General features: G+C 43.1%; 1 protein-coding gene across 1 annotated transcript in view; it reads right to left on the bottom strand.

Annotated features, from left to right (window-relative positions):
* Positions 1–17,502, bottom strand: part of LOC138452855 (uncharacterized) — a 1,928,742-nt gene that overhangs the window by 610,427 nt on the left and 1,300,813 nt on the right. Inside the window, exons 62-65 of the mRNA XM_069605205.1 lie at positions 10,423–10,523; positions 4,885–5,034; positions 2,812–2,886; positions 1,603–1,773 (exon numbers count right to left, since the gene is read on the bottom strand). Of these exons, the coding sequence (XP_069461306.1) occupies positions 1,603–1,773; positions 2,812–2,886; positions 4,885–5,034; positions 10,423–10,523 (497 nt within the window). The remainder of the gene's footprint in view (positions 1–1,602; positions 1,774–2,811; positions 2,887–4,884; positions 5,035–10,422; positions 10,524–17,502) is intronic.

Genomic DNA, 17,502 nt, shown 5'->3' with positions numbered 1-17,502 from the left:
ATTTACCTAATTATAGTGGTCCTAATTGACCTTCTGCACAATTGACCTTTATATTATTTTAGTTATTTTATGTATGTGTTGGGTTGGTTTTGGATTATAAATAATATAAAGGGATTGGGTGGAGGGTTGCAGGGTTTTTTGGATTGGGTTGGGGTTGCGGGGGGTTTCCCCAGCATATATGTCCTAATTGACCTTCTAAATTAGGTCAATTCTCCCGAGGTCAATTCTCCCGAGGTCAATGCGGTCTCGATGCCTAAGAGCATCAAACCTGGAAAAGAGCCTCCACAACAGATGAGCTACTGTTCAACATCATTCTGAACTGACTAAAGCACAGGGTGCAACAAAGGCACCGGCACATTTCAGGGCTGCGTGAAGGAACCCCACAGTTAGTCAGGCCGCATTGATGGTCACAGGGCTACTGGTAAAGGTACATACTTTTGCAATGTTCCAATAAGTGTCTCTGGATGAAATGTTCTGCTACTGAGGGGCTTACAGTGCAGGATCCTGTGGGGCCAGTGGTGGGAACCCTGCTGCCCTCTAGATGTTGCAGCCTACAAGTGCCATGATTCCTCACCATTGACAAGGCTGGCTCAGATAAATGGGAGTTACAGGCCAAAACACCTAGAGGGCTGCAGGTTGCCCACCACTGCAGTGTAGCCTACAACAGAAAGAGATTAGACAAACTATTACAAGTGTAAGGCTGTTCCTGTGCTCCATCTGTCTTGAAAGAAAGTTGTCATGATCTTCTTTGTCTGCTTCAAGAGGCATCGGAGCATGACAATACCTACACTCATCAAAGTAGTAGCCACTGGATAGACAATACATGCAACTGGCTCTACCATCTCCCTTGGCCATCTTTCTTGCACCAATGACACATGTGTGGGAGTTACTCAACACGCTTGTAAGATAATGGGTGTATAACAAAAGAGAGATTTGGAGCAACCTGAATACAGAAGTTGCAGGAAAAAGACATGTCACAAGCCGCAGAAAAAGAAATGAGCAGAAATACAGTTGGTAGTCAAAAAGTCATGTTCTTCAGAATGGAATCAAAGCTAAAATGCACCTAGGTGAAAAAGGATATACACACTTGTCAAATAATACCTAAAACAAAAGTCGGTCCTCTTGAGTTGCACTCTGTACAGTGCAGAAAGGTTCAGAACACTATGGGGTCCCCCCTAAACATGCCTCTGAGATTCCCTCGAAGGGACAGAACCGTATATGAATTTTCAATTCACAGCCTTCAGGCAAAGCCCCGAGCATGTATTTTATTGATCTTTCAAGCCCACAACCCAACATGGACTCTGGAGGACAGTGTTTTTGATCTTTTGAATGAAATCGCGACTTGCAGCATTTAGATCTTTCACGCTTCCTACCAGAGGTCCACAAGGCCCTTCTCCACTGCACCACTCAGCTGTCCACTCACATTAACAGTCCCTGCAGGAGCAGGAGTGGAGATCAGTGGTACATCAGTCAGTCCAAATGGGAAATGTTGACTGGCGTGTACCGTGTCTCTTGTTGCAGATCATGGTGTGGAATCAGGGTAGTTGTTTCAAAAATCAATCTCACTACTGCGGTTTGATGCCAATATAGTGCCACCCTTACCTGAAATGCTTTATTGATATCTCTCAGGGAAAACAGATAGTGCTGTCGGCCTGGAGTTGGAGATGGGAGTAGTGCCTTCTTCACAGCTTCCAAAAGTTGACATGAAGCTTTCACAAGAACGCCGTGCAGTTCTTCAGCTAAGGGTAGGCCCTCCTTATCACCCATGTTTGCCTAATAAAAAACAGAACAGGAATTCTCAAGCCCAATAGTTCTTTTCTGAATATAAAATTGCGTTATTTACCATGATGTTTGCTTTTGTACAACTGTTTCAATTCCTGCATTCTGCCTTTTCTTATGCTGTCTACTTCCTACTCCGTGTGTCTGAGCTGTGCTGTGTTACTTTTTACGTGAGGGTGCAGCCTCTGAGGGAGGCTCGGTGGGGTGATTTCCAGCAGCTGCACAGAACCGCTGTGGTTCGGTTGAGCCAGGGTGCGTAATATTATTTATTAGCCGGCTACTTCTTGGTGCTAAAAGGTGAATCCTGGCAGGTCTGCTGCTGCATTTAACAGGGCTAAGTTTTTTTGAGATTACCTATTCTTGGCCTGGAACTAGCTCCTTTAGGAACTTTGGCAACCATTTTTCCCTCGGGACAGGGTTTAAAACATCTCCAGGCCTTTGTTTATGTCTTAGACCTGTATTAGACATATTTTTAGCTCCTAAAATGAATATATATGGAATGCAATGAAAGTGCTTTTTAAGGACCTCTAATTTGCAGTGAGTGGAGTCCTGCCTTGACAATGTATTGGAATATCCTTTGGGTATAAGGATGAGAAGCTATCTCATCCCATATTATTTCACCTCTGATGTTTATGCGTCTGCATCCACGGCCACTGTCTTTGACCTGAGGATCCCACAAAGTCATACCCACTTAGTGAACCCTAAAATGGAGGCTGGTGATGAGTGCAACGGTTGACATTAATGCCACTTCAACCTCACCCAAGCTTCTGCCACTACTGCAGCATAATGGGCAATGGTGAAAATAAACAACACAAAACATTGCCCCACATTGGCATTTGGTGGCAATTACGGTGGAATTGCCAACACACCTGCTAACTGTTACCGGCACGTGTAATTGAGCAAAATCCACATGATTACAAGTGGTAGAGTGGTAGTGTTAATCCCCATTTTTGCAGTTGATTACTGCCTTTTTTTCTGCACCTCCAAACTCATAATGAAGCTCTTTATTCTGACTGAATGCAATTCACGTACCTCCAGAATAGAGAAAATAACATTATGCAGCTGATCTCCCTCTGGATCCGGAAGATGAAATATCGCAAAGTGACGCTGAAAAGAAAATAATTTGTATTCAAAATAGGCAGAATTCAATCATGGGGAAAGTACACTATCAGTAAAAGTGTCCTAAATACCCAGACCCCTGACTTGTGCACGATGAGAAGAGTCTCTCAAAACCCAGAGCAAAATGGGATAATGTGAACACCCCACAAATGCCTTCATACCCCTAGAAACCCACTATATGGGTGTCGCTGGCCATGCTCCCCGACTGGCCAGCAACAAATACAGAGATCTTTCAAGCCACCTTTATTTTGGGTAAAATCTAAGTTTAAAGAAGCATTAAAATTAGTAAAGGTAATTTCTGTATACCCATGGTACTGAAGTCTATATAAAAAAAGTGTCATTTATTCTCCTCTGTCATATCTTTCCCATCGGTTCTATGGGCCTCATTACGACCCAGGCGGACTTCGCGGTGCTAAATGCACCGCGAAGCATGGCGGAAAGCCGCCGATAGCGCCATGGGGGTTGGCGGATTTACCGCCCCATTCCGACCTCGGCGGAGCGGTAAATCCCCAATCCCCATTCTGCCCTTCCCCATTCCCATTTTTGCCCCATAGGGTATAATGGGAGTGGGGAAGGAGTTAATTACGCCACCGTAAAATACGGTGGCGTAATTAACAACGAGGTCCCGTAGCGCCATGGTTTTCTCCGCCTGGTAAAACCAGGCGGAAAAGGCCGCCATGGCGCTACGGGAACTCGTAGTATGGCGGAGAGGTACGCCATGCACTACGCTGGCGTAACACCCTCTCCGCCAGGGTCCTAATGAGGCCCTATGTGTTTTAAAAGACATTCTTTGAACGTCTGCAGTTTGGTCGTAACCCTTTTGGTCAACCTGAATTCGACCAGTTTTTATTTTTGTTATGTGGGTTCCTCCATACCCCTTCTCCCTGCCTCTGTACCCCACCCCCACCTCCCTTCTCCCCTACCCCCACATACACACAGGTGTCATTACGACCCAGGCGCTAATGGGTTAGCGGCGTCGTAAAAGGCTGCGGCGCCGTTAACCTATTAGCGCCTAATTACGAGGTCCATTTGCAGGACCCGACCTTAACGGCTGGTGTAGACCAGCCGTTAAAGTAGGGACCCGCAAAGGGACCTTGGTGCTAATTACGGTGCCACAATTTGCGGCACCGTACTTAGCGCCTTCCCCATTCCCATTGAGCCCTATGGGGCAAAAATGGGAATGGGGAAGGGCCACGGAGGAAGGGGGAATTACCGCCCCGCCAACCTTGTAATGGGGTGGTAATTCCCCCTTTCTCCATGGCCGAGTCGGTAATTTACCGGCATGGACCATGGTGCTAGTAGCACCATGGTCTTCCGCCAGGGTCGTAATGAGGCCCATATTTATGTAATTGGGCAATTTGACCAAAAGTGAAGTCTTTTGCAAAATTGGAAATGTATACAAATCACTTAGTCAACATTTGGACACAATTTGCCATTCCACACACCAGACCCACACATATAGCAATAGCACATTTTCATACAGCGGCCTCAGTTTGCTCACACTTCTATGACCCGCAATAATATGTGTGTTATTATTACCTAGTTTCATCTGCTGAGGTTCAAACCAGTGTCTTGGGGGCTGAATCCAGATATTTAAATCAAGCCTTTAACTCACAGAGCTACCTTTCTAACGAAAGATGTAAAATATGGAAGGCAGATGATAAAGAGAGGCTGGACAGCACATCTGCAGACTTCATTATATGTGTACCGGCCCTTGCAAGCCTACTCCCTCTTTCTGTGCGCATATTATCCTGCACGTCTGCCATCACACGGCTTCAGATCACAGGACCCAGCATAGGGGCATGGTGTTCCCTCAGGAGGTTGCATTATTGTATTCTGTCAAAAACTCCTCCCACTTCCATTCATCTGTTTAGCAAAGCAGTGATACTCAAAGAGTGAAAAACAATCACATTGATTAGAACATTTAAGAATGTCTACAATGTTGGGGAGTAAGAAATGGACAGAGGTCCCAGACAAGAGACTTACCAGGAGCCTTTTGTCACTCATTCTTTGGGGACTGTTGGCATACTGTGGTAACGACATTGCCGCCTGAACCACCAAGCCCTGCAGGGACTGCCACTCAAACGGTTTACTCAGCTTCACAAGGACTTTGTCATCCAGTAGAAGCCTCAGCAGCTGACGAAGAAAAGCATATTGTAAATAGAACACTTACATTTAATCACTTATCATGCTTAACAGATGTTTTTGCCCGTTAAGGCCACTTTCTCTCAATTTCATTGTGAATGGTTTTGACTTTTTTGTCATAAAGGTGTTAACTAAACGGCATGAATGAGCTTTGCTAACTTATGGTCAGACTGATTAAATCGGACATTTCATAGGGTTTCTATTGGATTCTAAGGGAGCATCCATTTTGGCATTTCAAGCAGCCTCCTCTGTTCATGTTAAGCTCTGCCCTGGGGCACTAATCAAGCAGCAAAGGCCCCATACTGGGAGATTTTGCTTACTGCAGCCAGAAAAGAGCTCAACATGAAAGAGGCTGCCTTCACTTTCATTTTACGTTTTCGGTGCTCCGCAAGCCCAGGTAAGCACAGAAAACGTAAAATGAAAGGCAGAGCAATTATAAATACTTCGCTCGGAGGAGCCCGGGAAATTTAGAAAGAAAACCGCAGCATTTAGAAATACAACAACGTTGTATTTATGCTTGTGCTGGCTTCCACTTTGAGACTCTTGGGCTCCCCCGTGTCCGGGGAGCCAGGGAGACTCAAAGTGAAAGACGCTGCAGACATAAATACAACACAGTTGTATTTCTAAATACAGCAGTTTCCTTTACTAAGTTTCACGGGCTCCTCCGGAGGAGCCCGGGAAACTTAGAAAGAAAGCTGCAGCATTTTTAAATACAACAACGTTGTATTTATGTTTGAATTGGCTTCAGTTTTGAGTCTCCTGGGGCTGAAGCCACCGCAACTATTAATACAACATTATAAATGCTGCGGTTTTCTTTCTAAGTTTCCCCGGCTCCTCCATCCCGGGGGAGCCCGGGAAACTTAGAAAGAAAACCGCAGCTTTTATAAATACAACAAGCTTGCATTTATATTTGCAGTGCTTGGTTAAGAAAAAAGAAATAAGCACTTACCTACATGCAGCTTTCATGCTTGCATTCTCTGGTCTCCGGCAATAATGAAGCAAAAGCCACCCAGTGGTAGCTTTTGTTTATTACAGCTGGCTGGCTTTAGCTTCATTAGTGCCGCAAGGGCAGAGCTTAACAGAAGCACAGGAGGCTCATCCATTTCATAAAATGGATGCCTCCTAGTGCTTGAAATGTTTGAGTTTGAGCCTCATTTGCTCAAAACTTTATATAGGGACTTTGTTTAAAAATATTTTTTATATAATGTTTGATTATGGGCCATTTTCTTAGCCAATAATATTTTAGAGTGAACTATCCCTTTAACTAACCAATTGAAGATAGTTCTCAAATATGACTTAGACAGGTCTAGTCATAACACATTTCAAGATTTGCAATCAAATGTGAAGGAGTTAAAGGTGAAATACGTTTTCTGTCAGCAATGCCTTCTAGAAGAGCTGGAGCTTTCCTCCATATGGTTACATTTACACAATATGAAAAGGTGGTGATCTTTTAGCAATATAGTGTGTCAGTCTGAGAATTCAAATAATATAAGCTCCATAAGGAATATGTATGTGAAAATACAGAGCAAAATATTACTAATGCTTCTCTGGGCTGTGAAGTTCTAACTATATATACATGAGGTGGCCTCTAATCAATGCCAATATTGCGCCCAAATTGTCATGTCCAATAAACGAAGAAGTCACTGTGTTTCATCTATAGAGCGGGAAGTCTACCGGGAAAAATAGGGACACACAGGTTTTTGTCCAAGACATTACAAGGATCCTCCATCCTAAAGTTGGGTTCCCAAACTATTAAGAGAAGAGAACTCAGCAAGGGAACTCCTGAACAATGTCTCAGTAATACACATTATACATTAGTTAGTTACTGAAAAATGATATAAGTAAGGACACAATCATTTATTTATAAGTGGGGAAGTTAGGGACAGTTAGTTAGAGAGTTAGAATACTTGGGTTGACTGTTTATATTCTGTAAATAAAAAACATTTTCCCATTATCTATGCAAGAAAGATTCAGCTACACAGATTCTTCAACTAAAGGTGAAAACTACCAGAGAGAAGGATAACGTTTCTCAACTGTGTGTTACCATACAAACATTCTGTGCTAGACCTGAGGGTCATAGTCAGCAATCTGGTGAGTCTCTAGATGTATAGGCTCATCCAATTGTTGCTTTCTCCCTCTACCTTCAGAGCTCCAATCAAGAGAAGGATGAACATCTGTTGTTTGCCATTTTATTTACAACCCTGTTCCCCCCAGGATTTTAGCTGTAGACAAAACTAGCTGAAGCAGGGTTCAGCAGTTCCTGCAGGTGTCGATCAGTGGGGACCTGACAGCAGGTTGATTCTCATGATGCTAGCCCTCATTCTCCCTCCCGTGCCTCACTGTTTTCTTATGTCAAATACTCCCTCCCTTACCTCTCGATTTCGCAGTGAAGGCACACCCTGGCCAACTCTCACCACCCTTCCTGGCTGCTATCGAGAGGGAAGAGAGCTCCACACAGAGCACAGCCCCCTATTTCCATGGCAATTAGATGAGGGTGTATTTCTTTGTGTGAATCAACAGGTGACACACTCACCGGAATCTGTTATTTCATACAAACACATCTCTCTCAGTACTGGTGGTTATTTCAACATGGATGTGGGCGGAAAAAATGATGCTACTGAAAGATATTTCTGCTGAGGCAGCCATTTAAAAGATGAATTTAAGAAAAGTGACACTGACTCGAGCATGGCAGAGTCACTCCTCAAAATATACATTTCCAATTCCGGTCCAAGGTACCACCGACAATGAATCATCATGGGCATTGGATGCAGAAGGAGTGACTTCATAACTGTATGTGTTCTGAGACTCTAGCTTCCTTTCAGGTCACAGCTAAGAAGATAGCCGGGTAAAAAGACGCTTGCTGGCCATTTGGATAATATTGAGTTGCTCAGCTCCATCTAAATATATATATGATCAGGAGTAAAATTCATACTGCTTTTTCTGTGTCTGAGAAAACGATAAATATAAGCACAAAGAAGTGTGTGACTAGGTGCGCAGTTAGTAGAGCTATGAGGCACTACACTGACACATTCTGGTAGTAAAGCAGCAGCGGATCCTGCTTGACCCCTCCTAATGGGAGGGCTAATGAAACACCAGCTGCACAGGAAACACATGCGTGAAGAAGTGTGTGACTATTGTGAGAAACCTGAAGGTGTCTCACCCGCTGGTCCCCAGAGATTTTCATCCAGGTGGCCAGGACACGGCCATCGCTATTGGATCCAGTTCCTGGGGGTGGACCAGTGGGGGAGGATCACCTGGATGAGGGTCTTTGGGAAGTGGGACACCAACGGTTGAGATGCGGTACCCCCTTCCTTCTAACACCTTTTCCTTATCCTACTCTGTAGGATACTTAAAAGCTCTATCATCCCTTTTCCGACATGAACATTTTCTTACACCGTAACAGACAATGGACTAACACCAGAGCCGTTTACCTGACATGTACCAACACACGGGTCAAGCAGAGTCAGGCAATTGCCAATAACCGCACACACCTGACGGCCCTTTACCTTTCCCACATGGATAAAAGGCAGAGCACGAGAGCACATGAAGAGCAAGACTAGCCGCATGAGGAAGCAGCTAATCCAGGATGGCAGTTTAAACAGAGACGAAAGGTGTTGAGACCTGAAAGGGGGACAAGGAGGGAGATGCCCTTGCCCTTTTCAACCCAGAGCCGCAAAGCATCCAAAAGAGGAAACATAGATCGGGATTTACAACTGATGTGTGGAGTAGCAGATATCAATGGTGCACGGGGGCCTCCCGCATTGATATCCCAGTCAGGGAGGCACACTGGCTACCGTGACACTGTCCTTGACTCCAGAGGCAAGAGGAGCCAAAGGGTCCCGCACAGCCGGTGAGTCCGAAAATCTGATAGCGAACCGAAATGTGTTGAGCCCAAGGTTGCAATCGGTAACTGAATGCAAGGAACTGAGGAACAAAGAACTTACGTGCTTATGAACTTTAAAGAAAGCTCAGTTAAGGTCCAGGTGCAGAGGGGTCCGTCGCCACGTTGGTGCTAATTAGAAAGACTCTGTCCGGGACCTGGTTTGAAATTGCAAGTAGCAGAAGGCCCTAGGAAAAGGGTGGCATGAGGTGTCAGAGTGGTCCTACAAGGGTCACGTCAAATCCCTTGTACACTCAAAAGTCTCTGACCCATTGGCGAATGAAAGCTGGGGGAAGAGAACCCTGCGTTCTGGTAAAGATTGTGAAGATTTTGGAATGATGCAAGTATGAACTTAACAGAGGGATGCTGAAAGAAAGCTAGGGGGAGGGAATCCCTGCTTTCTAAGAAGAGTGTGAGTAAAAGCATGAACTGTGTTAAAAATGGCTATGTGAATCTGACAAAGGGATGCCAAGGGGAAAGCTAAGAAGAGTGAATCCCGCATTGTGTTAAAAGCAAAGTGAACTGTGAAACTGGCAAATGTGAACCCGGCGGAGAGATGTCTATGAGTTGGGGTGAAGAGTAATACACCCGTGAACATTGTGATGACAAGAGTGAACACGGTCAAGGGTTGTCCGTAGTGGGAGGTTGTTTAAAAAGACATTTCAATATTGCAAGCTGCATTTGAAAGGCGGTAGTGAACCCGACAGAGTGAGGCCCAAAATGCAAGAAGGATCCGAGGCCAACGGAAGGAGATCCAAGGGGTGAAGAACAATCGGCCAAGGTACAAGATTACCCAAGGAACTTTTGTTTGTTTGTTGTTTTGGTGCAGCAGGCCTTCTAAGGCAAGAGACTTTGTAGAAAAGAGACTTGGCCACTGAAGGCCCTGGTATCGTTGAATGGAACTGTAACCTTGTGCTAGCGAGGTCCAGGAGTGTGCTGTGCTCAGAAGTCGCGCCTTGTCCCGTGTCTAAAACGTGGGGAAGAGAGACCCAGCCATACCATCCTGACTTATCATTTTGTGAACATTTCTTTCTTTTCTGGGGAACATTATCCCACAATCATTTTTTGTAAACATAGTGGAAAGGATTGGCAATAGTTTTCTTTTTAGCATAGGTCCTTTTGATTTGACAAGATGCCACTAGGGTTGCCTTGCTATTATTTGATGGTCGTAGCTTGCTCCCATCTTAGATTTAGGTTAGAGTAGGTGTTTATCTCACCCATTTTTACAGTTTAATAAACACCCTTGAATTGTGATCAGTTGTGTCTGTTTTATCTTGATACCATGCCTTACTTACAGTGTGTATTCTCTTCTGTGTCAGGTTGAAAAGAATAGAAGAGTCTTGAAACTGTACTTAACAAGCCTTTCAGATACATTTAATTTCAAGAGTACTTTGCACATTAACGGTAAATCCAAATACTGTTCCTTGCACCCATTCACTCAGTATCGCTATAAGGAAAAGTTGCTTGCATGCCCAACTTTTTCTAGACCTGTTCAGTACCTCGTTGCAAGACTGTACCCCGTTGTCATCAGGCTGAGGAAGGTTGATGTCATCGATGAACATTTGGAAGGATTTCCCATCCCGTGCTCCATATAGAAAACCTGCAACAAAAGAGGTTTTTTAGTCGCAAGACTACATATGTAAAGCTGCAGCACCATGATCCTGAAGTAGAAGGATCCCCCAATCAATATCAATTAAGATAATTTCAATCAACTCAAAAAATAGCTGATGCAACAAGGATCTGCCAACTATCAGGTTCTTCTGCTATTCTATGTATTATGATGAAGGGCACATTTCCAACTTGGATATTCTCTAAAGCAGGGGTCTGCAACCTTTAGCTCTCCAGATGTTTTTAACTACAACTCAATCCAACTCTAGCCAGTAAAGTCAATGGTAAGTGATCGTTAGAGTCTTAGCGCAAAATATTTGGGGAGCCACAACTTGCAGATCCCAGCTTTAGAGAAATCAATGAAGGAGTTTGAAAAATTAATAGTTAACTGGATGTAAATTTGATCTGAGGTACAGTTCCCAGACCATGGGCAGCATAAAGACTAGATACAACTAACTGATATATTGTGATATTAAATTTGATTTCAAAGTATGTTAATTCAGTGAGATTTTAAGGATCCCAGGGTACTTTTGCTGTACCACCAGATTTTTCACTTTTTGTGACTCTAATTATGCCGTAGGCGGAAGCTTTGGTCCTGTGAAACTTCAACAAAGGGTTCTTTTTCTATGACAATAAAAGTCATAGAAAAGATCTGCAACTTAGGTAAAATGTGAACATTATGAACTCCCATGCCCTTCCCACCCATCACATGTATAGACTTTGGGTAGATTGTGACAGCAGATACTTTTTTACTTAAAGTTTGAAAGGGGCTTTGCAGTGCAAGTGGGCATTTACATACCAAAGGAAACTGTCATAACAATGCGACTTTTCCACCAAGTCAGTTCTGCTGTCTGGCTCGAATTGAATGATGCAAGAACCTCCCACCCACTTAGCTTGGAAGGATGCAGCTTAGGTTCTGATTTTCTCAAACCTCCTGTGATACCCTTGCTGAACTCCCTAAATGAAATCCCACTCAGAGAGATCTATTGTGTGTTCCCAGGAGGAAGCTTCCTCGCCTGCATAGGGGGCAGTTATCTAATCCAGTCCATATGGCTTCTTTTGTCTTCGCAGAGGAGGGAAATGTAGATTGAGCGCAACACATCCAATCAATCTGGAGAGCCACCTATGCCCCTTCAGGAATGTCAGGAAGATGTAACCACCATGACAGAGCACATTTTGCAAATATATTGAGTTTCATCTCTGATATCCATCTTTCCAACACCTTTTCAATGTAATAGACAGAAAAATCTCAATTAAACCTTCATGAAATCAAAAAGAATGTACAGTAGTGGCCTGATCCACTTTGTAGACAATACATTTCCATTCAAATTAAAAAACCAAGTAGGTATCTGAACTAATCTCACAACTACAGATTGTTTGGAGCATAGATTAGAACATAGATATAAAAGAGAGGAAGGGTGGAGGGACAAACAAGGGGGGATATATACAAACCTACATTACCAAATCACTGTCAAATTCGTATAATAACATTCCTGAAATTAGTTTTATACAAATAAACTGCTTAAAGTAATAAATTAACAAAGTTACTCACCATAGTGACTATCTTACTCCTAGTCCATAGTCCCCTTTCCTCCATACTTTTGGGACATTCCGTCCAGTGGGACGGGACCGGAGCACTTTTGTAAAAAAGCATCAAATTGAAAAATGTGTCCTCCTTCTCTTTTTACCCAGGGTACCACACGCGGCCATAACCCCGCCCTCTTAAGCTCCGCCCCGCACATTGCCCTTTAGTCCTTTTCTATCGCCAGGTCTGAGACCTTTAAGCAATAATAGAGGATACTTATTAGAGGGGACGGCAGGCGGGCGTATGGAGGAAAGGGGACTATGGACTAGGAGTAACATAGTCACTACGGTGAGTAACTTTGTTATATTCGTGCGTCCCGTTCCCTTTCCCCATACTTTTGGGAGATTACCAAGCACTCCTCACAGGAAATACGGGTGAATGGAACCTCCTTACTGAAAAAGGTTTTGAAGAACAGCCTGGCCGAATTGAGCATTGGCCCTGGAGCCCACGTCTAAGCAGTAATGTTTACCAAAAGCTGGTGGGAAAGCCCACGTAGCTGCTTTGGCAATGGTTCGATGTGCTTACAGAGCAACCAATGAGGCAAAGGAGGCAATGAGGGGAAAGCATAAGCTTTCATGCTGACCCACAAGCTGCAAAGAGGACCACCTCTGGCGTGCCCCATTGCTGGAAAAGGTTGGAGATGCTATTGCTGTTCATCTCACACTCGTAACCGATGCCGACTGGTGACTGAATTAATCTACGGTCACATAGAGGTGAACCGGGATGTGTGGAGCCTTGAGCCAAACAATATAATGGATGGCCCAGCCCAAATTTGTATGACACTATCCACAAGGAGAGGAGCGTTTGTGTCACCCTGCTTGTTAATGCAAAACATCGCTTTAAGGGAGGTATTCAAAATGGCCGCCATGGCCCGCAGAGGTTGGGCCGCCATTATCACACACCAGGGGCTAACTGCGTCACAGGATCAAGCGAAGCAATAGTCTCCCCAGGGGAGTCAGGGGCCTTGCGGCCATCCTAGCCGTGAAACAAGGAACCTTGGCAGAGCTGGTACTGGCAGATCTAGGGTGTTTACTCGACACGTCAGGGGCTTCCCCAGAATTAGCCTCTAGTGGAGGATCCTCGGCAGAGCTGGTACTGGAAGGTCTGTGGTACGTGACTGCCTTCTTTCGCCCCCTCAACAGAACTGGTATCACCACGGCCGCGCGCGCAGCAAGGCTAAGGGATATACCTTACAGACAGGACCCTCGATGAGGGACTCTCAATTCTGTTGGTGACCGATTTAGCCCCAAGCAGGGGAACCTCAGGTTTAACCCTGGTTTTATAGCCAACTTGAGAGGGGCCTCGAGCCAAGACTCTGTACAGTTAGCTCCAGATGGAGAAGCCTTAGGGCGAACCCTGGTATCCAAAGCCACAGAAGACCTGGGGTCAGCCTTAGCCCCAAATGGGGAACCTCGGAGGAAGATCGGGTATTGGGGCACCGCTGCGGGGCCCCTCAGAGGAGTTTCCGGTGTGTCTCGCTGAGCCAAGACCAAAAGGAGTACCCAAATCTGAAGTGTTCTGCTCTCACGGAGAACCGCAGATATTTCATATGCGGGCTCCAAGTCAGAATGTGCATTTAAGCATCCTGGAAGACCACCACACTGAGCCAATCGCCCTTCCGAAGAGAGGACTTTATTTGGCAGGGTATGATCAACTTGAATTTCTCTCGGAAAGATCGAAGATAGTGCGCAGGCCAACCTGGTTGTTTAAAGGACATCAGTACTAGCCCCTCCCTTGCTCGATGAGGGGAACAGATTCCACCGCTCTGAGGTAAAGAGGTTTCTGTACCTCTGCTCTGAGGGAGGGAATCCCGATCTGTCGCAAGAGAGGTTTGAAAGGTGGGGTAGGAGGAAAGGGCAAGCAAAACCCTGTCTAAACGATTGACAAACCTCACCAGTCTTCATTGATGGTTTGCTATGCCTCCAGATGAGACGAGATTCGTCCTCCCATCGAAGTGTAGTGTGACCAACAAAAAATATCATTTGGTGATTTGTCGGCAGGGAGATTACCTGTCCCTGTAGAGGAAGGTGATGGCCGAGAGAAAAACCAACCACCTTGCCGCTGCCGCTTAAGGTGGGGCGACCCTGAAACCCCCTGATCCCAGAGAAGGACCAGGAGAGAAGGACAACGGAAAGAAGAAAAATTTCTTTCCGGTTATGCAAGTGCGTCCAGCCCCTACCGCGCGGAGAAAAGGACTGAAGGGCGATGCACGGGGATGAGCTAAGGAGGGCAGGGTTACAGCTACGTGTGGTACCCCGCGTAAAAAGAGAAGGACACATTTTTCAATTTGATGCTTTTTTACAAAAGTGCTCCGGTCCCGTCCCACTGGATGGAATGTACCAAAAGTATGGAGGAAAGGGGACGGGACATAGGAGTAATTATATTATAATCAAGACTTACTATGGCCTGGTGCTATCTAAATAATTAATAAAGAAACACCATTTCTTCTCATATTTGGACGATAGAGTTGGTGTATTTGCTACCATTCTATGAATAATACAAATATTATTCCACCACCCCAATACTGAAAGCTTTCTGAAGTCCCTCCAGTTCGAAGTTATCAAACGTATGGCTATTAATATAAACAAATCAAAAATCACAAGTGATGGGTTAATCTTCATGGGGGTAAATACCAGGCTACATAATAATATAAGGGAAAAACTTAGAGGGATGGAAACTTTAAATATATGTAGTAAGTAATTCCAAACCTGACACCAAAACAATGTTTAAAAGGTGCACTCATAGAACATATGTTTAAATGAACCGAATTCCACTGGACAAGACCAACTTGCATCATCATTTAAGAGTTTAGCCTTAAATAATTTCAGCGGAATAAGAAATGCTCTACATACAAAACAATAAAATGTTTGTGTTAGATTTGCTGAAGCTGAAACCACTTTAATCTTGGACCAGATACTGGACCATGTCATTTCGTTGAACTGTATTGCACAGGCCACCTCCCATTGCACCTCTGATGCACCTCTGATGACCACTTAATTTTCGGTGGTCTTCCTTTATTAAATCATTTATAGAAATTAGATGCTTTAAATGGACCTAAGGCATCCATGTAATGAATCCTGGTTGGATCCATCCCAAGTCTGTCACTCCCTTCCAAATTAATATGATCTAAACATGCATTCATCAGGTTAAAATAATGATTAGCTGTAAATCTAGGAATAGAATATTTATCATTACATTCTTCAGATGAAAGAATACTATCTCCTGTTATGATTTGATTCATATATCTTACTCCCTTGCTTATCCAGGCTTTCCATTATACTGGTTTACCATTTATGGTGTATTTTTAATACACCATAAGAATGGAGAAAGATCTTGAGAGGGCCTATCTATTTGATAGGAGAAATTCTCCTAAATATAGAATTGTCAAATAAATTGATTCAGAATAAGCTGACTTAAGACCATTAGACATATAGGCTATATCTTTAAGATCAAAAGGTGAAACCAATGCTTTCTCAATAGTCAACAATTTAGGCACAATGTCAGACTAACTTGGAAGGAAACAGTTTTGAGCTTGTTTAAGGATAAAGGCTTTGTGATGACATTTGAAATCCGGAAATCTAACTCCACCGTTCTTACATGAGTTATTTAATTTGCTTAAAGATACTCTCTTTCTTTTCTTGTGATCCCCACAAAAAATCTAGAAGAATTGTGTTGATAGATTTAAAAATAAAGGCAGGTAAGGGAATATGTAGCATTTGTAGATAGTATAGAACCACCGAAGAGAGCATCATTTGTATGGTTTTCAATCTACCGCACCATGTGAGATATAACGGGAGCCATACAGCAACTGATTCGTGCAATCTTGCTAATAGGGTTTGCATATTCAATTTCATTATGTCTGCATTCGAATTTGCAAGAAATTGGACACCATTTCAGAACAAATTTGGCCAAATCCTGCTTGAGATATAACGAATTAAGTGGAAGCATCTCCTATTTGTCCTTATTTAATAGCTACCCCGAGAATATTGAAAATGTTTTAATGGTATCCATTAAATTCACAAGCGTATCCTTTGGATTCTTCAAAAAAACAAATATGTCATCCGCGTAGGCTGCTATTTTGATTTCAGAATTACGCAAATGAATACCTGGAATATTTATATTCCTTCGAAGAAGTTCCAACAAAGGTTCAAGGGATAGTACAAGAAGAGTTGATGATAAGGGACAACCCACTTTAGTACCTCTTTGCATTGAAAATAAAGAAGAGAAATGGCCATTCATAAAAATAGGGTTTTGGATCTGAATATAAATGTTTAGCCCTGGAAATGAAACTATTCCCACTGTCATGCCACTTTAGCGCTTCAAAAAGATAATTCCACTTTACTAGTTCGAATGCTTTTTCAGCATCCAAAGCAATGGCCATTTAACTATCAGTTAGTCGTATATTTTTATTAATAACATGATGTGCGTTCATAAACAATCTGGCATTAGAAGATATATTCCTTCCCCTGACAAACTGAACCTGAGCAGTTTTAATTAGCGTTTGTGTGAAAAGTTCCGTTCTATTAGCCAATATTTTAGCAACCATGTTACTATCTGAATTGATTAGAGGTATAGGCCTTTAACTTTTAAGCAGCTCATTATTCTTAGGGGAAAAGAATCAAAAGGGCATCTGTAAATGTGCCATGTGTTGTAGCTATTTCAGAGAAGTATTTATATAGGGAATCAAGTTTGGGTATCAAAACTGGAGCACAATGTGCAAAACAATTGATGGAAAAACTATTTGGGCCTGGTGCTTTTCCCTTATTAAGATCTTTTATGGCTTTAAAACTATCATGCCACTGAATAGGAGTATATAGAGAGCTTAAATCAATATCTGGATGCGGATCCTTTATTATTTGACTAAATAGATTGTCAAAATCTAAATGTGAATCAGTATGATTTGAAGAATATAAATTCTTGTAGAACTTGGTAAAGACTTCTTTTTAGGTATTTTAATTATTTTATTTTTTTAAATGAGAAGCCAGTGCCTCATTAGCTTTCTTGGATGTTCGATAGATTTTTGCTTTATGTTTGAGTAAAACCTCACATACTTGTTTTGAGAGTTTTTTGTTAATAGCAAAGCGAAGAGGTAACATCTCCTTAGACAAGCTATAACCCGTAGTGGAATCATTCCTTTTCTCAAGTTTATGCAGTTCATTAAAAATAATATCTCAATCTTTCTTCACCTCTTTTTTTTGGCAACGTACAAGATTATATGACCACGTAAGGCTGCCTTATAAGCATCAACATCTTTATTGATTTCAAAGAAGAACTGATGAAAATTCTGAAATTATTCTTCAAATTCATGATCATGCAATAAAGAGTTATTACATTTCCATCTATTAGAGCCTTTATCCAAATTATTGAATTCCAGATTTGTAATTAC

This window comes from Ambystoma mexicanum, chromosome 4p (assembly GCF_040938575.1).
Source record: "Ambystoma mexicanum isolate Mex_15411 chromosome 4p, UKY_AmexF1_1, whole genome shotgun sequence".
Taxonomy (NCBI): Eukaryota; Metazoa; Chordata; class Amphibia; order Caudata; family Ambystomatidae; genus Ambystoma; species Ambystoma mexicanum.
Note: the sequence above shows the minus strand (reverse complement) of the source record. Positions and strands in the feature narration are given on the sequence as shown.